General features: G+C 40.2%; 1 protein-coding gene across 3 annotated transcripts in view; it reads left to right on the plus strand.

The window, feature by feature from the left end:
- LOC124552516 overlaps nt 1–21,091 on the plus strand; it is a 41,508-nt gene extending 20,417 nt beyond the window's left edge. For 2 of the 3 annotated variants that reach the window (XM_047126809.1, XM_047126810.1), the window contains 2 exons: nt 2,878–2,954; nt 16,966–21,091. In XM_047126809.1, coding sequence (XP_046982765.1) covers nt 2,878–2,954; nt 16,966–17,159 — 271 coding nt within the window. In that variant the 3' untranslated portion in view covers nt 17,160–21,091. Of the gene's footprint in view, nt 1–2,877; nt 2,955–7,410; nt 7,726–16,965 lie in introns of all 3 variants that reach the window. The other variant, XR_006967925.1, reaches the window with a different exon arrangement.
- Nucleotides 21,092–23,076: the final 1,985 nt, after the last annotated feature.

Consider the following 23,076-nt stretch of genomic DNA (forward strand, 5'->3'; position numbering starts at 1 on the left):
AAGAAGAATGGGTAGCTTTGAGGGATGAAGTAGTGAAGGCAGCAGAGGATCAAGTAGGTAAAAAGACGAGGGCTAGTAGAAATCCTTGGGTAACAGAAGAAATATTGAATTTAATTGATGAAAGGAGAAAATATAAAAATGCAGTAAATGAAGCAGGCGAAAAGGAATACAAACGTCTCAAAAATGAGATCGACAGGAAGTGCAAAATGGCTAAGCAGGGATGGCTAGAGGACAAATGTAAGGATGTAGAGGCTTATCTCACTAGGGGTAAGATAGATACTGCCTACAGGAAAATTAAAGAGACCTTTGGAGATAAGAGAACCACTTGTATGAACATCAAGAGCTCAGATGGAAACCCAGTTCTAAGCAAAGAAGGGAAAGCAGAAAGGTGGAAGGAGTATATAGAGGGTCTATACAAGGGCGATGTACTTGAGGACAATATTATGGAAATGGAAGAGGATGTAGATGAAGATGAAATGGGAGATACGATACTGCGTGAAGAGTTTGACAGAGCACTGAAAGACCTGAGTCGAAACAAGGCCCCCGGAGTAGACAACATTCCGTTGGAACTACTGACGGCCTTGGGAGAGCCAGTCCTGACAAAACTCTACCATCTGGTGAGCAAGATGTATGAAACAGGGGAAATACCCTCGGACTTAAAGAAGAATATAATAATTCCAATCCCAAAGAAAGCAGGTGTTGACAGATGTGAAAATTACCGAACAATCAGTTTAATAAGCCACAGCTGCAAAATACTAACACGAATTCTTTACAGACGGATGGAAAAACTAGTAGAAGCCGACCTCGGGGAAGATCAGTTTGGATTCCGTAGAAATACTGGAACACGTGAGGCAATACTGACACTACGACTTATCTTAGAAGAAAGATTAAGGAAAGGCAAACCTACGTTTCTAGCATTTGTAGACTTAGAGAAAGCTTTTGACAATGTTGACTGGAATACTCTCTTTCAAATTCTAAAGGTGGCAGGGGTAAAATACAGGGAGCGAAAGGCTATTTACAATTTGTACAGAAACCAGATGGCAGTTATAAGAGTTGAGGGACATGAAAGGGAAGCAGTGGTTGGGAAGGGAGTAAGACAGGGTTGTAGCCTCTCCCCGATGTTATTCAATCTGTATATTGAGCAAGCAGTAAAGGAAACAAACGAAAAATTCGGAGTAGGTATTAAAATCCATAGAGAAGAAATAAAAACTTTGAGGTTCGCTGATGACTTTGTAATTCTGTCAGAGACAGCAAAGGACTTGGAAGAGCAGTTGAACGGAATGGACAGTGTCTCGAAAAGAGGATATAAGATGAACATCAACAAAAGCAAAACGAGGGTAATGGAATGTGGTCGAATTAAGTCGGGTGATGCTGAGGGAATTAGATTAGGGAATGAGACACTTAAAGTAGTAAAGGAGTTTTGCTATTTGGGGAGCAAAATAACTGATGATGGTCGAAGTAGAGAGGATATAAAATGTAGATTTGCAATGGCAAGGAAAGCGTTTCTGAAGAAGAGAAATTTGTTAACATCGAGTATAGATTTAAGTGTCAGGAAGTCATTTCTGAAAGTATTTGTATGGAGTGTAGCCATGTATGGAAGTGAAACATGGATGGTAAATAATTTGGACAAGAAGAGAATAGAAGCTTTAGAAATGTGGTGCTACAGAAGAATGCTGAAGATTAGATGGGTAGATCACATAACTAATGAGGAGGTACTGAATAGGATTGGGGAGAAGAGGAGTTTGTGGCACAACTTGACCAGAAGAAGGTATCGGTTGGTAGGACATGTTCTGAGGCATCAAGGGATCACCAATTTAGTATTGGAGGGCAGCGTGGAGGGTAAAAATCGTAGGGGGAGACCAAGAGATGAATACACTAAGCAGATTCAGAAGGATGTAGGTTGCAGTAGGTACTGGGAGATGAAGAAGCTTGCACAGGATAGAGTAGCATGGAGAGCTGCATCAAACCAGTCTCAGGACTGAAGACCACAACAACAACAACAACAACAACAACAGGTGAATAACCTTTGTTGAGCTGTTATGGCGGTCCATTACTCGTAACAATTTGTTTATGAAAGATGTATGTGCTTACTGGGTTCCAGGGGACTTGACATGGGCTCATAAAGACAACAAAGTCGAAATCTGTCATTGACTATTGGAAGCGAAGAATGAAGATATAGATTTTTTTGGAGAACTAGTGGTTGGTGGAGAATGAAGATGTCACTATCATGCCCCTGAGAAGAAAGTCCAATCCATGCTATGGAAACATCATGGGAGTACCTGACCCAAGGCATTTTGTGCTGCTTCCTCTGCTGGTAAGCATATGATCTGTCTTTTGGGACACTTGAGGTATACTGCCGATGGACTGGCTGTCAAATGCAGGATGTACTGTGACCTCTTAAATGATTTGGACTCAGGATTCAGCAAAGTTGACAAGGTAAGTTATCATAAGGAGTGCTCCTCCAGCACAACAATGTGCAGCCCCACACTGGCAATGCTGTTATGACTGCAAAGTTGACATCACTGGGGTTCATTTTTGTGCCACATCCACCATATTTACGAGAACTCGCTCCATAAAATTGTACTTTATTCGATAACAGGAAGGATGGTGTAAGGTAAGAGCTTTGGCAACAACAGGGAATTGCTGGGAGCTGCCCACAGATGCTTGTTTAATATCCAAAACAGCGGTCCTGTGATGCAGTAATGAACTTACCAGGACAGCTGGACCTGTCTATTGATGTTGGGGAGAGGGCAGGGGGTGAATATATTGCGAGATCTCAAGTGCATTAACACATGTGCGGTAATAAATAAAGTACAAAAAAACACTAGTAGTTTTATGTTGTTTACAGTAATTTTAATAGTAATTATGTAATTGCAGGTCAGAACACCACAGTGGCTCAGTGACAGCATGTGATATCAACAGGCGAGGACTGAAACTCTACCAGACAATTAAATGTAAGTGTCAATCAGCAATAGTAATTTATTATTTTGTGATTAGGCTCCACTAACATCGAGCTTTCAATCAGAATGCTTCAAGCAATTTATTTACAGCTGCTTAGATCACCAACATAATGTTGCACAATCTTTCATGTTCCATACAAGTTTTTGATTGATGACGAATGATGTTGACTCTGCGCCTCAATTTTTCAGCTGGCAACCGGGCAACTTTTAGGTGAATTTTGTAACTGGAGATAATTGATGCACGTCACCATGTTTTTAAACGAATGATTGGCACAGCTGTGCATCCACATCCATTGGAGTTGCATTATGACACTCCATTGAATTTTGTTACCTCTGCAGAATTATGCTGTATCTGAATCATGGTGGCATATGTGTGATGCAGTTACTGAATGCACATGCTCTGATAAATTGCTTGCCCAAGTTAATACTTGGCAGTCAAATTGATCAAATTAAAAGTCAGTAAATGTGGCACTGATCATACACTTTCATCTTTGCAGAGAAATCAAGAGATTCACCATATCCTATCGAAACATATTTCCACAGATAACTTAATAACTGAAATCCAAATGGTCTAATTGTAGCAGAATAATCCTAACAATATACCGTAGTTTACTGGGCTTCAAAAGGCCAATTCAGGTTTTGTCATACAGATGCAGTATCCTGCAGATTGCAGTTTTCTACAGACCAACATCACCCATTAGCAAGCCAAGAGGAGGTGAGGTCTATGTAGGTGGATGAAAAATGACTTTCATGCAACAGTCTTTTTTTTTTTTCGTCTCATGCCTTCCACCTTTCCGTCTATAATTATTTGTTGCAGGCAATTCCTACGCAGTGTATGTCCCGGCCAAGATTTTTTCCACTTCCTGATCATGTCTAAAAAATCTTCTTTCTTTCTTCATAACTTCTTCATTCTTAAGTCTGTCAGTCCACTCCACTGTAAGCATCCTTCTCCATAGCCACATTTCAAAACTTTCTGAACATCATCTTTCTTTTTAATGATCCATTATTCACTGTTGTATAACAGTACACTCCAGATATAACATTTATAGAATCTAGCTCCATCGGAATTCTTCTAAATGTTAGTAACTGCTTCACCTTTTCAAATGCCTTTTTCCCATATGTATCCACCTCCTTATTTCTTCTATACAGTACCCATTCCATGTCATTAAGCTTCCCAGGTACATACAGTATTTTATTTGTTCTATCTAATTACCAAGTAAGAATGTGTTAACTGTAGCTTTCTTATTGCTTGTTCTCATAACTTTTGTATTTCCTATAGCATATTTATCTTCATTCTTACTTTTTCCTTCCTCCAATACTCTTCAACATCTGCTGTTGCTTCTCTTCCGATTCTGCCGGCACTGCTTGTTTGTCAACATATTTTGTAATCTTTATCTTTTCTTCTCCAGTTATAATGCCTCTTGCGTCATCTAAGGCCTTGCATCTCAATTTGTCTCCATATATGTTGAACAGCTTCAGTGACAATGGGCATCCCTTACATCCCTTCCAATGCTCATATCTTCAGTCTCCTTTCTGTACTCTCAGTATTTGCTTTGTCTACATCTCCATTAACTTTCAATCTTTCCAGCCCATACCAACATCTTTTAAATTTCAGCAGTATACTCCAGGTGACTGTATTTAAAGTCATGCCCTAGTTGAAATGAAATATACACCTACTTCTTCATTTCTATTATTCATTCTCTGATCATCCTCAGGCAACCCATAGCATCTCTTGTTTCTTTGCACTTCCTGAACCAAAACTTGCCTTCCCCAGTATTTTCCTCAATTTTTCTTTTCAGTTCATCTTAATATCATTGTCTTTACAGCCTTTGTAACATGACGGTTGAAACTAATTGTACTGTAGTCTTTGCATTCTTTCATGTTTCACCGTTTGTGTAGAAGTGTTACAATGCTCTTAAGTAGGTATTAGAGGCCAAATTCCTGTCTCATAAATTCTGTTTATGACCTCAGTCAGTCTGGCTATTGAATTTATACTTAAGGCTTGCAGTGCCTCAGATGGTATTCTATCATAGTCTCATGCGAGATCTTACTAAAGCAGGGCAGATCTGGTCAGGTGAATATCCATTTTCTTTCAACACAGACTGTAGGTGCTCACACTTCATTGTGAGACAGTCCCTATGCTACACAACAGGTGCCTGGTGCACCAGAATTCTATAAGTGGCCATAATTTGTAAGGGGTGGTGGAGCTACACATCTGATAATACAGTTCTGTATATGTAGGCTTAGGGTAAACAGTACAAGACATCACGAATTCCTGGGCTTAGAGGGAAACTAGTGTTCAGTTGAAAAAACTGTCGGGTGCCTTACTGAGTCGACATATCACCCTTTGGGAAAAGGAAGCGAAGTCTTTCATTGCCAAGTTCGGGGTATTGTAAGAATAGTGGAATGTCATGTTGACTTGTAACTGCACCAATTCCAGCACACAAACAAGCTATTAATGATTGTCACGTCAACAGCTTTTCCTCCATCATTTCTTGTCCATTTACATTTAGCCCTTCATAAAAGTGAGATGTAAAATAAAAAATTGAAGGGCTAAAAGTTTTACCAGGTGTACCGGTATGAAATGAGCATTTTTTTTTTTTGTGAAAGTGAAACACTAATTTTGTATTGAAAAGTAAAAACATTTTATTCAAAGTACTGACCATTGATTTCTATACATCTTGACCACCTTTCTGTCTATTTGTGGACACCACACCAATAGAAATGTTGGTCTTTTGAAGCAAACCAATCGGACACCCAATTTTCGACTTCTTTATAGGAATTGAAGTGTTCCTCAGCCAACTCGTGTCCCATTGATGAAAACAAATGGTGGTCAGAAGGGGCCAAGTCTGGTGAATACGGCAGGTGGGGTAGCAGCTCCCAGCCAAGTGTTTTGATTGTACCCTGAACCAGTTTTGCTTTGTGTGCAGGTGCATTGTCGTATAAAAAAATTGCTTTACCATGTCTTCCGGCCCATTCTGGTCTTTTTTTGATCAATGCATAGTTCAAATTGATCATTTGTTGTCTGTAGTGATTAGTATTCAGTTTCACACCACACCTTTCTGATCCCACCAAACACAGAGCATTGCCTTCTTGCCAAATCGATCTGGTTTTGCAGTCGATGTTGATGGTTGTCCCGGATTAATCCATGATTTTCCCCGTTTAGGATTCTTAAAATAAATCCATTTTTCATCGGCAGTAACAATTCAATGCAAAATTGATTTTGTTTCATGACTTTGAAACAAAATTTGACAAACGGTTTTTCGGTTTTCCATCTGTCTTTCATTCAATTCATGTGGCACCCATTTTCCACACTTTTTGATCTTTCCCATAGCGTTCAAACAGTCAGAAATTGTTTGTTGTGCAACATTTAGCGTTGCTGCAATTTTCTTCTGACTCTTCATCCAATATTGCTTGCAATTTGGCGTCTTCGAACTTTTTTGGTGGTCTTCCACGGTCTTCATTTCTTGCATCAAAATCATTATTTCTGAACTGCTGAAACCATCTTTTGCATGTTGCTTCTGATAGAGCATGATCACCATATGCCTCGACAAGCATTCAATGCAACTCTGCAGCACTTTTTTTCAAATGAAAACAAAAAATTAATGCTTTCCACAAATCATCACTTTCTGGTACAAAATTCGACATTGTTAACACGATGAAAACATATGATGATGTTTGTTCCATGACTTAATGTATACTAAATATCTTTGACAGATGTCATAACAAACAAACAAACAAACAAACAAAATTAAGGCTCGTTCACAACAAATGTTCCCTATCGACACATTTGAATCTTAATGCTCATTTCATACCGGTACACCTGGTAATTATCACCACAAGAAAAAAAACCATGGGAAGGTTAAGTTCTGTGTTTTGGCTCTAGAAGGACCACGGCGCCCGACTGCCCTGTGTGTCATTCCCTGCCAGTGCTCTATCCAGCAGCAGTACAGTGAGGTATGTGGTTAGGGCGCTGCTCTCCTGGTCATTGTTGGGTTTCTTGACCTTGGAACTGCTACTGATCAGTCGAGTGGCTCCTCAATTGGCCTCATAAGGCTGAGTGCATTCTGTACCATCCTCCCACTGACGAAAACTCTCTGGCAGTACCGGTTATGAAGAACAAAATGGCAGTGCTTGTTCCTATGAAGAAGTGGGAATCACGAGAGAAGCCCTCACGGGAATCGGAACTCTTTTGGAGTAGGTGCGTGGGAGCAAGGGGTCCAGAGCCATGGCAGTGCTTCATCTTTTTCTGTGCTGTTATTTTTCTTTCTCATTGTATATTTTCTCTGACTTTCTCTGACAGATTTCCTGTTGACAACGTAGCTCACTCTTAGGATGTCAATTCTGGCTCCTTCCACTTTGTTCCTTCATTTTACAACACATATTTTGATTATCGTGCTCTCAGTCCTCAGATCTCGGTTTGATATCCACCTTTCCAAATTTTTTACAGATTGTGCGAGCCATGTGGGGAAGATTGCCCACTATCTAACGTGGTAGCCAATCAGTGTGGAGGTCGTCAGGTACCTGTGTATTAGTGACCGCCAGACCACGCAGGGGTCACACTGTCGAGGCTCAAGCTGTCATCTCCCTGCGCTTAATGAGGAATAGGTGCCCGTCCGTTTGGCAGCACCTGGACCCCGGGCACTGGCTATCATGCCAGGTGGCAGTGGTGGAGAAGAACCCACGTTCAAAGTAGGGTGCCATCGTGGTGGATATTTGGCATCGCAGGACAACTGGCCGCTGTGAGGCACCAGCAATCTTTCCAGTATGGACAACAGTTTAGTGCTGATTGTTACTACCCTTGGATTGTTTCCTCCTTGGCTATGTCAGGAGGGGAACACTAATTCAAGGGATTTGCAGACAGTTATTCCCTCAGTTCCTGATTTGCACCCAAACAGACAGAACGTCTTCTCTCTCTACTAAACCAATCTTCTATTGAAAGTGTTTTTGGTGATCTCCCTTCTCTTATCAAATAGCAAAGTGGTTCCATCTTAATTAAGGTGCCAAATCCTATTCAGTCTTAGGCATTAATCTCTTGTAAACAACTTGTTGGTGTACCTGCTATCATCACACCACCACAAGAACTTCAACACGGTACAAAGATTAATTTTTCATCGGGAACTGATGCTGTGGACAGATGAAGAACTTGGCAAACATTTGCAGATGTGAGGAATCCACTTCGTACATCGAGAGGCACCAGACAATGAGGTAGACACTGCCGCATATCTCTTCATTTTAAAGGGGAATCTGATTCTAGAAGAGGTCAACTCATGTTACTGCTGCAATGTGACACCATATTTTAAAAGTAAGCACTTTGGGCATTTGTCTTCTGTGTTTAAATACAACCTGATTTGTGGAGAATCTTGCTGGCCACTGCACAAAAATTCTCCATGTGTTCTACAAACTGTCTGTCAACTATGGAAACAACCACCCTCCCCAACCCCGAAGTGTGTTAACCCATTCGGGGAACATAGAATCCGGGAACTGAAAGAGATAGATCATCTCTCTTATTTTGAAGTTTGGAAAAAATATGATCATTTGTATCCAGTCACAGTGATAATGACCTTTGCACTGCTGTGACCAGGTCATCAACAGTACCTGACGTATTTACTGTCTCCACTTTGACACGCTGTGTTCGCACAAATAAACTTAACTGTGGGGGCAATAGGCCCTTGCCTCTGTCAGCTCCTCCAGCACCACCTTTGGGAACCGCTCCCTGCACCTCGCTGTAGCAGCAGCTTCCTCCTGTGGCATCTACTAGCGACAGGGCTTCCGCTTTGGAATGCTCTCACTGCAAATCCACAAAGCGGAGGCCTGACACCAATCACTGACTGAAGGAGCCACGGACCGTGGAACCGAGGCATGTTCACTCTTCCCATGTTCCTATACCTAGTGAGTAAGGCCTCACAGGAATTTTGCCCACCAAAAGTTGTTAAAGAGAAAAAGAAGAAATCTTAGGAGTAGGCTCCTGCAGTGATGCCGGGATTTGCTTGACCCCTCACGCCATTGAATTCTGAAAAAGTGTTCATTGTTGTTGTTCCACACCCAAAAACAGTGATCATAGTGCATGACCTATCCTCCCGGCCCCTTCACACCTAACCAGCTCACTTCAGTGTGCTGATCCAATGGAACTATAGTCGATATAATTGTTACCTGCTAGAATTCCAACTAGTGATTTCTTCTTGTTCTGCGATCTGTGTTGCTCTCCAAGTAGCACACTTCATTGATGACCATTCCCTAACTCTTTGAGGCTACTGTGCAGTCTGTTGGAACCATACTGGTCCCAAAAGAACGTGTAGAGGGCTCTGTACATTGGTTTGCACAGTTGTCATCAGTAAGTGGATTCCTCTCCGTATCACATTGAAAGCTGTAGCAGTGTCGGTACAAGTGACGATCGTGATCACTACATTTGTAACACACATTTACTTCAAAGCAGGACATTTACTTACCTTGATAACCACCCTTCCCCCCCCCCCCTCCCCCCTCCCCCCCCCTCTCTCTCTCTCTCTCTCTCTCTCTCTCTCTCTCTCTCTCTCTCTCTCTCTCTCTCTCTCTCTTGCCGTTTCTTCTATTATGCAATTTCAGTGTGCACAACCCCTATAAGGTATTACCAAGTCGTCTAGTGGGGGCCTTCTGATGGACCAGCTTCTTGTTGATCGTGATGTGTGTCTCCTCAATTATGAGATTCTTACCAAATTCAGTGCCACTTATGGGGATACATTTTTGGCTATTGACCTTACGTTCTCTTCCTCCAGTCTCGCCACTTCACTACAGTTAGTGTTACACGATAATCTTTGTGAGAGTGACCACTTTCCAATGATCCTGTCCCTTTCTTGTCACTGCCCAGTGGACCATTTATCATGTTGGGCTCTTAGAAGACCTAACTGTCGGTTATGTGCCTCTTCTGTCATATCACTTCCTCGCTGTCATATTTCATCAATGAGATGGTGGGAGGCATCTCTGACATGATCGCCTATGCTCTGGGAACTGGTATTCCCCTTCATATAGAGTCCTCACCTGCTGACAGATGCCATAGTAGACTGAAGTTATTCCAACAGCTATCCAGGATCATTGAAGGTTCCTGCAACTTGTCAAGTGAGACCCTTCACAGACCATCCTCCTCACCTTTAAGCAGCTTTGTGCAAAGGCTAACTACCCAGTTAAACACAGTAAGTAGGAATGCTGATAGTTCTGCATCTCCTCCTTAGGAACTTACACATTTTCATGCCGGGTATAAGCCTAACTCCATAGTCTTCTGGGCCACCAGAGATCAACAGCTATTCTGCACCTCTTCTGTCAGGGTAATATTTGTACTGATTCTTAAGTTCTTGCTGGACGCCTTGCTACCCACTTTGTGGCAGTGTGTGCATCCTCTCCTTACCCAGCTATGGTTTGAAAGCGTAAATGACAATTGAAGACATCTCTCTATCCTTTAGTCTCCAGCAGGACAAATTATCTAATGAGCAATAATATTCATTGAGACTGGGTACACAATTGTGATGTATTATTTAAATGATTTAATCCTGTAACACACAATTTGGGTGAGGAGGGTGAGGTGTGGGAGGCTAGGGGTGGGAGAAGATGATGTGCTGGTGTGAGAGTGGGTAGGTGTGTGGTGGGGCACTACACCTGTAACTGTTAGGTACAGAATTGATTCGCTGTATTGGGGGGAAGAGGAGAGGCGAAGACATAGAGGAGGGGAAATGATTAGTAGGTGTGTTGGTGGAATGGGAGGCATGGATAGTGCTGGAGTGGGAGGAAGGAAGTGGGTGGGAAGGTTGAGGCGAAGAGGGTTGTGAGAATGAAAGATATGTTGTAGGGAGAGTTCCACCTGCACAGTTTAGAAGTGCTGATGTCTGTAGGAAGGACACAGATGGCACGGGTTTGAAGCAGTCATTGAAGTGAAGTACATCGTGTTGAGCTGCATGTGCAGCAACTGGGTGCTCCAGCTGTCTCTTATCCACAGTTTGACAGTAGCCACTTGTTTGGACAAACAGCTTGTTAGTTGTTGTGCCCATGTAGAAAGCAGCACGGTGGTTGCAGCACAGTTTGTAGATCACATGATTGCTTTCACAGATAGCACTGCTACTGATGGGATAGGAGATAACTGTGGCAGGACTGGAGTAGGTGGTGGTGGTGGTGGTGGTGGTGGTGGTGGTGGGAGGAGGATGTATGAGACAGGTATTGATTGCATCTAGGTCTATTACAGGGATACGAGCTGTGAGGCAAGGGGTTGGGAGAGGGTATTACCCTGAGGGTCTCCAGTTGTCAGATATGTCTACCTCCAAACCCTGCTACAGCAAACCCATTCCTGAAATCCAACAGTAACTCCAGTCACTCCTAAAATCATTAAGTCCATCCTCCACACTTCTACACTCTACATGCTTCCTAAATTCCATAAACCCAACCACACAGGACGCCTTTTTGGGGTCAGTTACTGTGCCTCACTGAGAGAATATCTGCTGTCATACATCAGCCCCTTCAGCCTATTACCAGTAAAAGACATCATCTGTTTCCTCCAGCGACTCTCCTCAGTAGCTGTTCCTTTACTACACGGTGCCTTGCTTGTCACTGTCAATGCCGCCTCCCTGTACAGTAACATCCCTGTTGCCCATGACCTTGTCACTATTGAACACCACCTTTCCCAACACCTGACAAACACTGGACCTTCAACCTCCTCCTTAGTCGCCATGACCAACTATATGCTCAGCCACAGTTACTGCTCCTTTGAAGGCATCACCTACAAACAAACCCGGTGTATGGCAATGGGCACCCGCATAGCATCATCCTGTGCGAATATACTCATGGGCCATTTAAAGGAATCCTTTCTAACCACCCAAAATCCCATACCTCTCACCTGGATCAGATTCATTGATGACAGCATCGACATCTGGATCGGGGGTGAGGACGCCCTATCCACATTCCTCCAGAACCTCAATACCTTCTCGTTCGCTTCACCTGATCCTCCTCAACCCAACAAGCCACCTTCCTCAATGTTGACATCCATCTCAGGGATGGCTCCATCCACATCATACCAGCCTACCACTGACAGTGTCTCTACTCCTCCCACCAGCAACTACTACAGTCCATTTACAGGCATCTCCTACCCCATTAAAGGCAGGCCTACCTGTAAAAGCAGTCATGTTATCTACAAACTAAACAGCAACCACTGTGCTGCTTTCTATGTGGGCATGACAAATAAAAACCAGCCTGTTAGCATGAATGACCACCACCAAACTGTGGACAACAGACAGCTGGATCATCCAATTGCTAAACATTCTGCCCAATACAGTGTGCTATATTTCAGTGACTGCTTCACAGTCTGTGGTATCTGGACCCTTCCTACAAACATCAGCGTTTCTGGACTGGGAAGGTAGGAACCCTGCGTGCTATGTATCCTACATTCTCATAGCTCTCCTGGCCTCAACCTTTACTAGCCCCATCCTCCACCCATTTATCCCCATCCCTGCTCCCACTCCAGTGCTATACAGTTTTCTATTCCACCAACACACCCACAAGCCTTTTTCCTTTTCTCTTGTTTTCTGCTCCCCCCACCTCCAAACCTCCTGTGACTGCACCTAGCTCCCTTACCATCTCACCACCACAGCCCTGCAGCTCCTACAAGCAGCACTACGCCCTCTCCATCACCATCCACTATCCCTCTCCCTCCTCACCCCCATGTCACCTTCTTACCCCCACCGCTCACATTGCTGTTCGCGTCAGGCGCAGTTGCAGTCTGGCCTCAGTCAGTGTCAGTGGTAATGTGTGAGTTGTGCTTGTGCGATGTGTATTGCTTTTGGCTGAAAACTTAAATGTATAACTGTCTTTTTATTGCGCCTCTCTGTGACTCAACTCTCCGCTATATATTTTTGTAATGTTATGAAAAGGGTAGATTGGTTCTCACCTTAAGGGTGACACACTGAGTTGCAGACAGACATAATGAAATGACTGTTACATATTAGCTCTTGGCCAAAGCCATCTTCAGAAAAAAGGCGCACACACACAAACACACACACACACAAAAGCAAGCAAGCACACACACCTTACACCACACACAACTGCTGCACTCTGGCCACGCTACAGTCTGGCTTGAGGTAGTGTGTGTGTGTGTGTGTGTGTGTGTGTGTGTGTGTGTGTGTGTGTGTGTGTGTAAAAACAGTCTTTTCATCGTGCCTGTCTGGTAGCAGTCTATCCTTTTCATAATATTGTTGATATTCCAACCTGAACTATACTTTTCATAATATTGTTATTATCCATTCTGAGATTTCCATTGTTTAGTACTTACTTTACCATGTTTATAACTACATAGGTGTCATTGTTATTTTTAGGTTTCAGTGATGCAAGTTGATTACAAATGGCAATGATGAATCAAACTTTGTTAAATATTTAGCATGGTGTATGTGAGCAGTTTGCTTATTTTTACAGTGACAAACAACATACACAGTATATGCAAATTATAAAAAAAATAATAATGTCAAAGAATTTAAAATTACTGTTGAGAGATAAAGATTATTATTGTTATTATTATTATTACCAGATTCTCCCAATAAATGGGAGACGTTAAGCAAATAACTCTGTCAACTTTTCTTTAGGTTCTTATTGTTGTTCCAGTAGGCTTTCATTTTTTATGAGAAGGCTTGTTCATGTTCTTCCAGCCACCTTGGTCTGAGGTGTGTGTGTTTTGGATGCTCTAATTAACTCCACCTTTGCCTGCTTCATGTCTGAGGGTGTCTGTTTCTAAAATGTCGGTTGGTCTTACATTTGCATTTTTTAGGTCCTTTCGAATTTTGTTGACTCGAGGTGTTTAGATCTTGTGTGATGTTCCATAATCTATTATCCTTTCTTTCAGTCACTTTTCTGGTAGTCTATTTAGATGACCAAAGAGTTACATTTGCCTTTTCTTAATACCAGTTTTGATGTCTGAACACTTTACTGTTGTTTGGAGTGATTGTAGCCCATAACCTTCTTAAGTATGTCTTGATCCTGAAATTTTCCTAATGATCATTCTGTTAAGCATCAGTGTTTCACTCGTGTAGAGGACTGTTGGTTTAGTAATTTCTGTCTTGATGTGGATTTTTTTGTTGTAGATGCTTGTTTGACTTTTACTGTGAGATTTTTCAAGGCCTGTCAGTTTGATGAATTCTCCTGTGTATTTAAAGTATGGGAACCTGTTGATTCTACCTTTTTTGTCACACTCGCGATTTCTGTCTTTGAACGTAAGACTGAGATTTGTAACCCTACTTTTTATGCACAATCTTTAAGTACCTTGAGCTATTTGACAGCTGTCTGTTCACCCTCTGTAAGTAGCGCCAGGTCTTCCACAAATGCAGGGTATGGTATGTAGAGGTCTTTTTTGGGAAAACCCTGTAGTATTGGCTCCCAAAACCAAAGTTTCATGAGTTCTTCCTCCCATTCTAACATAACACTTTCTAGGACAACGTTGAACAGAAAGGAGGGAGTCCATCTCCTTTTGTCACTACTGTTTTCTTGTCAAAAGGTTCTGAGATTTCCACATAAATTTTACTTTAGATTTTGTTCCAGATAGAGTTGGCTTTATGAGGTCTCAGGTTTTGGGATCCAGTCCCTTCGCTTCTAAAATTTGAAATAGTGAAGGCCCATGTTAATTCGTCGTACGCCCTTTTGAAATCGAAACATGTACAAACTAGAGGTTTTTCTGTGAGGGCTCGCATTTTGAATATAATTTTGAGGTTAAAAATTTGTTCTGGGTATGATCTGTTGGGTCTGAAGCCTGTTTGATATTCTGCTAATTTTGGTTCTAGTTGCTTCTGTGCTCTATTCAACTTGATAAGACAACTTTAAAAGATTTTGTAGGCAACTGATAAGAGAGAGATCCCTCTATAGTTGTTTATATCTGATTTGTGGCCTTTATTATGTAGTGGATAGATTAGAGAAATCTTCCAATCATAGAGCATTTTTTCAGTTTGCCAAATTGCCAAATGTTCTGGAATATTTGTGTACTTTCTTTGAGTTAGTTTGATCCTAAACTTGCATAAGTTGAGCTACAATTCTGTCCTCCCCTGATCTCTCTCTCTCTCTCTCTCTTTCTCTCTCTCTCTGTCTCTCTCTCTCTCTCTCTCTCTCTCTCTCTCTCTCTCTCTCTCTCTCTCTCTCTCTAAGTATGAGTAAACTTCTTATCACATTGGTGGGAACAAACTTTCTGTTGTGATTTCTGGATGTAATTATAGGAATCTCTCTTTGGGTTCTGGACAGTTTAAAAGCTGTGAAAAATATGTGGCTTGTTCCTGGCAGTTTTTTTATTTGTCAAGGTTAATTTATCACCTTGTTTCTGATAGCAGAGGTTCTGCTTTCTTTGATTTGATTTACAAAGGTCTTGTATAAATCACATGTGTTGTAAGTTTTGAAGTTGTCTTAAAATCTTGGATGTTTGTTTGCTAACTTTGAGGAATTTCTTCTATGTTTCTTCTGATTTGTTGCAATTGTAATTTTGAAATGCCTTTTTTCTTTCTTCTAGTGCACTCTCACATTCTTGAGTCCTGCAAGGGTGTTTTGGGTTATGTGAAGAAGGATCAGATCTTTCGTTGTTTGGCTGATTTTAGTTTGAAATTTGTCCCTATCTTCTGTAGGTTGTTCTCCTGACTTCTCTGTTATTGTAGAGCCTTGATTTTGTGTAAATCCAATTTTTGATTCACTGATGTGTTTCTTTTTTTGGGAGGGGGCTTGAATTTAATTTTGCTTCTGATTAAATAATGATCCGAATCAATGTTTGCACCTCTGCATACTTGCAAATCATGAATTCCTTTTTGTAGTTGTATGACATTGCCACATGGTCAATCTGAAATTCTCCATATCTTTTTTTTTTCCAAAGTGAGGTTGGCGCAATTTTTAGTTTGTTTCATTGACGTAACTCAGTTAAACTGACATGTATGATTCTTATTGGTGAATTTGTCTGCAGTATAGTCTCTCACTGTCCTCTTGTATTTGTTTTCCCTGCCAGTTCGGGCACTAAAATCACAGAGTAGAATTTCACATCATCTTTTGGAATTTTGGCCCTCTCTGTTTAAAGTTCTTCCCAGAATCTTTCAGTTTGTATTGAAACTCTTGTTTCACTGTCCCCTTTAATTGGTGCATGTACATTAATAAAAGTGCAATTTCTGTTTGTGTGTTTAATTCTTAAGGTCATAAGTCAGTTGCTGATGGGTTTCACATCTCATACTGAATCCAAAATTTTTTCTTTACGATGAGCCAAATAGTGCCGCTCCTTTGCCAATTTTCTTGTTTGTTCCATTTTTGAAGATTTTGTGATTGTTGTAGTCTATTGTTGCTGAATCTGTGAAACATCTTTCTCGAAAGACGAGAATTTGGATTTTATGTTTCATGAGTTCTGTTGTGAGATTATTTAGTTTTCTTGCTCAATTGAGTGCCTGAATGTTGAGAGCGCCAATATAAGTGTGCGCTTTTTCATGGAAGTTTATCAGAGCACTCCAACTTGATCTCTTGTATAAGTCCAAGCTCTTGAGAATCCAAATGCTTGATTGCCACATCAGTGTGGGTGGATTGTCCACCTGAGGTAATTCTGCCTTCACTTGTATGAGTCATGTTTGCCTGTCATCAATTTTTTGACTTTTGCCAGTGGTGTAGAACCAGGGATTGTGAGTTCCTCAAGCATGTTTACAGCCGCACCTCGTGGTGAACAGATGCTGACCATACGGCCACTTGCTCCAAGTCAGGCGCAGCATGGGTTTCGGTTGTTATTTTGGTCCATGGGTGGTATTTTATTTCCCACCTACCCTGCATATCTATCGGGCATTTGCATATCCACCACTTGGGGACGCACTAGATGGGGATTGACAAAACTCACACTTGTTGTTGTTGCTGCTGTAATTATTGTTTATTATTAGATGAGCAGTTGATTTTTTCTGCTTTTCCTGTACACTAACGTCCTTCCATCTGCTGTTGTTATTTCATTCATTTTATTTATAGTCCATTTGCTGCAAAAAAATTTGTTTACCTCTTGTGCTTGCAGGTGTGATGGCGGTGAAGCGCCGCCTGAAGCGGCAGAGGGAGATGCAGCAAGCACTTGCAGAAGATGAGTCCTCGGAGTCTCCCACCACCACATCACCAGCTGAAAGCTCCCCCACCGAAAGCTCTCCTGCTACATCGACTCCAGACACACCACTATCACCTGATTTCCCTGTTTCTGATGAAACTGATGCCTGAATCTCTCTTCAGTTTATGGAATATGTTATAACTAGTAACTACAAGTTTGACAGGCCTATAGAAAATGAGAGAAAAGCTAAAAATTCAGAATTGTTTTCTACACTTACACTTTTATTGTTGCTATCAATAAGCAATAGACAGGTGAGAATTGAGAGCTGAAACAGGGGGAAAGAAAAAAGTCTCAGTTCATACTGATAGTGTATGAAAGTGAGGCAGTTGCTGAACAAAGGCAAAATTTTACTAAGGTAAGAGAGATGTCGTAGAGTGACATGCATTAGAAATTTTGTAAGTCTGTTTTCTCAAGCAGGTCTCTTATAACGTGTGCTTGTCAAGTGTCAGTACGCATATTTTTCACATGTGTTGAAACTTCCTGTTTCCTTTGTGAATTGATGATGCATTTCATGACTTGAAGAAACTCTGCAGTCACATAGCAAATTACGGCAATTTCTGGGGTGTGTGTTCTTGCTATGGACACTTTGCTTTCATCTTCCCTTCAGAAAAAATAAATAAAAATATTTTAATTTGTGTAAGATTTGCGATGTTGTAATTTTCCACATGCTTTAAAATGCTCGTGTTAAGGGTGTTTCACTAGCCATTAAAAATCTTATTTTGGACAACAACAAAAAGTAGAGCATTAATCTACAGTAGTGGGTTGGTAATAATGAATTTGAAGAACATTATTTCTACCAGTCTGTCCTTTTAAAACAGTACTTTATTATGCACTACTAGCTAGTTTGTGGTGTTGCTCATTCTCAAACGTGTCGACAAACATCCACCACATACCAAATTGAAATGTAAGTCAGAATATAAAAACTTCTATGGCTGCATTGGTACTTGAATAGCAGTTGTTGTGTGGCTTGTATTTCATTCATAATCTTTTGGAATAAAATGAGAAACAGTGCTAGATGCGTATATTTAAACGTCAGATAACATGTTGGGCACATGGAAAGTAAAAAACTGTTTCTTGAAATTCCCCTCAGGTCAGTATAACATACAGGTTGCATTTTATGTAGTTATCATGAGTGAACTGGGTTAGAAGAAATGAAAATAAAAGCTATAGGCTATATCTGAAATGGACTACCTTTCTGGAAACATTATCTTAGAAGGGAGTGGAGGAAGACAAATCAACAGTTTAATCACAGAAAACAAATAACAAGGCCGGAAGGTTAACTAAAGCCTCAACTTTCAAACAAAGATATAATTTAGTGTTGAAATCCAAGGGATTAAGTCTGGCAGAAATTAAAGAACACCCCCCCCCCCCCCCTCCCATTTTTAAGCATTATTTCTTGATGTGTTGATATGATATAGGTTAACTTTCCAGAAAGAAACTACATTAACGCACAGATTGGATTGGTGATTATATTGAAGATTGTAAACAGGTCCAAGCAATATGGCACAGTCTTTCATACACTTGTTTTAATTTTGGAGGAGCAAGGTTTCAATTCTCATTTGACAATCCAAGTTAAGCTTCCAGTGGTTTTCCTAAATTGATTATTGTGAACGCTGTGATTTTCAGTATGAGAAGGCTGATGCTGCATCTCTAAACACCATATCAAATTCCAGAATACAAATTATGAGCTGCAGCCGGTTATAGATAAGAAATGTAACTCCAGAAGTATTTTACAATGAGCTAACAGGGATGGAAATATATAGAAAAAGGCATACATTAAATTTTTATGTGCATGAATAGCAGCCAGCGGTGCTGCATCCCATGGTCTACTGGACCTGATCGCAGAGGTATTTTTAGTTCTTCATCACCCTTCACCCCAAGTCTTTCCCTTTTCATTGTCATGCCCTGGGGTCACCAAATTAGATGGAAAAAACATTTGCTCTCGTCCTAATTGATGGAACCGTTTTATCATTTCCTGAAAGTAATGTAGGAAAAAAAAATGTTCTACTGTTCTGTGTTTTCTTAGCTTTTCTATAATTTTTCAGTTACTGAAACTACTAAAAGCAGATAGTTCTTCTTGGTGTAGTTTCTAACCTTTGTTTTGAATATCATGTTCTTTAAATAAGATTGAGGCTGTCTGAAGTTACAGAATTTAGAAATTATGGTAGGTAGTGTTTTCTTTTATTCATATATATGAGGGTAAGTCATGAGTATCTACAGTCAATTTTTATAATTTATTACAAGAGTACAAAATTTTTATTGATATCATTTTTCAACATCATCATCCTGCTTTTCAGTGCACTTAGTCCATCATTGCACAAGCTTTGTGATACCCTCTGAAAAAAAGGTATTTGATTGCACAATAAGCCATGTATGCACTGTTTCTTTTGCCTGTTGACTGGAGCTGAATCGGTGGCCACTTAAATCATCTTTAAGAGGACCATTCATTTCAGAAATTTTTCACTTTCATTAGCATGATGGTGCCGACCGATTTTCATGTAGTTACACTTGTGCTCTTCATAGAGTTTTTTTTAACACCGATTTTGTGAAAGTTGGGCTCATTATGTACGATTTTGTGTGCTATAACTAATCTGTATATGGTTTGCCACATGATGAGCAGTCATTTGATGGGCTGATTCAATATTGGCATAGTTGTGGCTGTAGCTGGACAACTCACTCTTTCTTTGTCCTTCACACTCAACCAACCACTTTCGAACAAATCGTTGTCCCCATCTTATGCTGACAATCTTCTACGAATTGCCACTGCTGGTACACCTTCAGACCACAAAAAACGGATGGAACGCTGTTCTTCTACGGTGCAAACAGAGCGTCACAGACTTCTTTATGTTGCAACAGTACAAAGCAGATGTAATGATGCTGTAACCTATCACAGGTGAAGGCGATGGTGCAGTGTAGTGGCTGGTGAGCACGCAAAGCCATAGAGGCAGCCTAAAGATAAATAGAGCAGAAGTGCAGATACTTACTGACTTAGCTTCATAGTTCAGCAAGTAAAACAAAGTGCTACATACCCTGTGACACCAGTACTGATATTTTGACACACTGGACAGTTGTTATGAAAATAAAACTAATGTTTACATACAAGGTTCATACTAATAGTATGTGTACCATTGAATAATTAATGCTGCTACTGTACGTTTGTCCATGTAAAACAGTATTTGGGGTTTGAAAAAACAAAGATTGTAAAATGCCACATGTCAGTAGCCTTTAGTATATGTGTTGTATAGCAACACATGATTTCATGTCAATTATCTGACTTAATCTGCAGCCAAAATCTTAGATTCCTACAAAAATTTCGTTCAGTTTTCTGCCTTTGCTTGATTACTTGATGATAGGAAGTGATAGGGTACTTTTTCATATCCTATTCCCTCCCTCTTATGCAACAACTGTAATAAAGAAAGTGGTTTGTTGTTCTTATAGTAGAATTTCAGTGAAAACTGGTACCATATTGGAGAGGAGAAATTCTTGTTATTTGTTGAACAGAAAGCAACAGGGTTTGTAGCACAGCAGGAGTGGGATGGAGGATAATAGTCGGCATCTTGTCTCTTGCATATCAAGTGTGTATCTATAAGGGTTTCAAAGTAAAGTAAAGATTGAAACCAGTTAAGGTCCTTTTGCAACATGTGCATATCTTAAGCACACGTTTTTGTGCAAATTCAAGGGGTTCATATTTTCTTGTACTTAATGTTGTTGGTATGTGTGAAATTTTTAAACAGAAATAAATGTTAATAATATGCTTATCTGTGATATCAGGACTGTTGCAATGTATTGCATAAACATACATAAAGCTTTGCAGCAAGTTGTGCAGATCTATGTATATATCTATTTATTTGCTAAGAACATTGAATTGTTCTTACAGAGACTTAACAGATGTTTGTGATTTAAAAAATGTATGACTCCTTGTTCTATTTATTTTTGTTGCTGTGAAAATAAATGTTAGCCTAAATGACTTTACCTGGAAATACAGTGTATTTCAATATTTAGATTATAATAAATACCATCTCATGTGTAGGTTACATCAGCACATGCATTGCAAAACTTTGTGTTGAACCGCAACCTTCTTACCAATTCCACTATAACCTCCCACTGCTTGCTGTTCTTGTTCAGCAGTTGCACTTGCATTGTAGGTAAATGAACATCACATTGTGCAATTGTTTTCTAACCTGTGACAGTATATACCTCTGTTCCCTGCACAGAGCTGTTGGATTTTAAAATTACTGATGTCTCCCACATCCACTGTGATTTATTCAGCACTTGGTGTTTAATGGAAAGAGGATTCAGAAAGTAAGTTCCATTTGAAATTTGATGTAATGCAATTGTATGCAGTAACACCAGTAATGGGCCTCTTATTGCACTACTGCTAGATTGTTAATAATAAATTACACTGCCACCTGGAATATGGCCAATCTGCAGTGCAGTGAAACTATTGTCTTTGGCCCTGCTTTCACTTCCATTAATGGTCAACTGCACCCAATTTCCTGTAAGTGCACAAATAAGTGGTAGTGAAGTGGCAAGCTACTAAAAATTACTTTAGCCAAGATTCATTGTTTGCAATTAACCGCCGGCCAGAGTGGCCGAGCGGTTAAAGGCGCTACAGTCTGGAACCGCACGACCGCTACGGTCGCAGGTTCGAATCCTGCCTCGGGCATGGATGTGTGTGATGTCCTTAGGTTAGTTAGGTTTAAGTAGTTCTAAGTTCTAGGGGACTTATGACCACAGCAGTTGAGTCCCATAGTGCTCAGAGCCATTTGAACCATTTTTTTTGCAATTAACCGAGAATTTAACGTAACAAATTCCATCAATACTCTTCACTGTTAGCCCAAAGTGCTATTAACAGCAAAGTACTGCACCAGATATGCTTGAAACTATTAAAGTCAGTAGTCTGACTCGTGAGCCCACCCACTACACTATACATAACACTTCAGAATTTCTATGTTCTAAACACTGAGTTACAAGTAAATGTTGGTACTTGCAAAATTTTTAAATAGAAATTTTTTTTTAGTAATATACTTATTTGTGATATCAGGACAATTGGAATACATAGCAGAAACAGACACAAACCTTTGCAGCATGTTGTGCAAACATATATATGTATATTTACTTGTTAAAATGTTGAATTATTCTTTCAAAGGCTGTGGTACGTTTTGTATAACAGTACTGACTTAATAGAAGTTTGTGATTTAAAATATGTATGACTCTTTGTTCCATTTACTAATGTTGCTGTGAAAATGAATGTTAGCCTGACCGATTTTACTTGGAATGACACCGGAACAGTGGCAAATGAAGTTCTGACTGTAGATAATCCAAGTCATGTCTGAACTATCAGCTGCAAGTAAATAGTGTCCTGACTATTTGTCAAACCACAGGTGAATTCAAATACTAACTGTGGCTAATTCACAAAAGTTCAAACACTCAACCAGCATCCACAACTGGAAATATTACAAATTCCTAGAAATGCACTCCAAAAATTGGCAAAGTCCACGAAACCACCAAAGAAAGTAGTTCGAACTGTGACTCAAACAAAACTATTTTCACAAATGCTGAAATATTCAGCACATCATCCACTTCAAAAATATCTATTGTGTACTCTGTGCCTTGTATGGTTACCAAATACAAGCAGATCAGTAAAGCTTGTTTGACATGGAGTAAGATTTGTTGCAAGTTTACTTGACAACAAAAGTGACTGCTCCCAAGTAGGTGCCATTGCCCACTACAGTGGACCCTCGCTTAACCGAATTTCAAGACACTGAAATATAGCCAGTTTGGTTTAATGAAGTTTGAATTAGTAACATTATTATTTATTTATTTTTGTAGAAATACACAACTATTGAGTTACCTTTTTCTTTTGTTACGGGAACCAACAAATGAAGGCGCTCTATTTTCATGAACTCTAAGAAAAAGTATATCTTCACCATATTTGTACAACAGTATCTCTGGTATTTTTTGTAACTTTGGAAGTATATGTATATATTGTCAAATTCTTATTTTTTTTTCCAAACTGTATAATTA

The sequence above is a fragment of the Schistocerca americana genome, chromosome 10, assembly GCF_021461395.2.
Source record: "Schistocerca americana isolate TAMUIC-IGC-003095 chromosome 10, iqSchAmer2.1, whole genome shotgun sequence".
In the NCBI taxonomy this organism is placed as follows: Eukaryota; Metazoa; Arthropoda; class Insecta; order Orthoptera; family Acrididae; genus Schistocerca; species Schistocerca americana.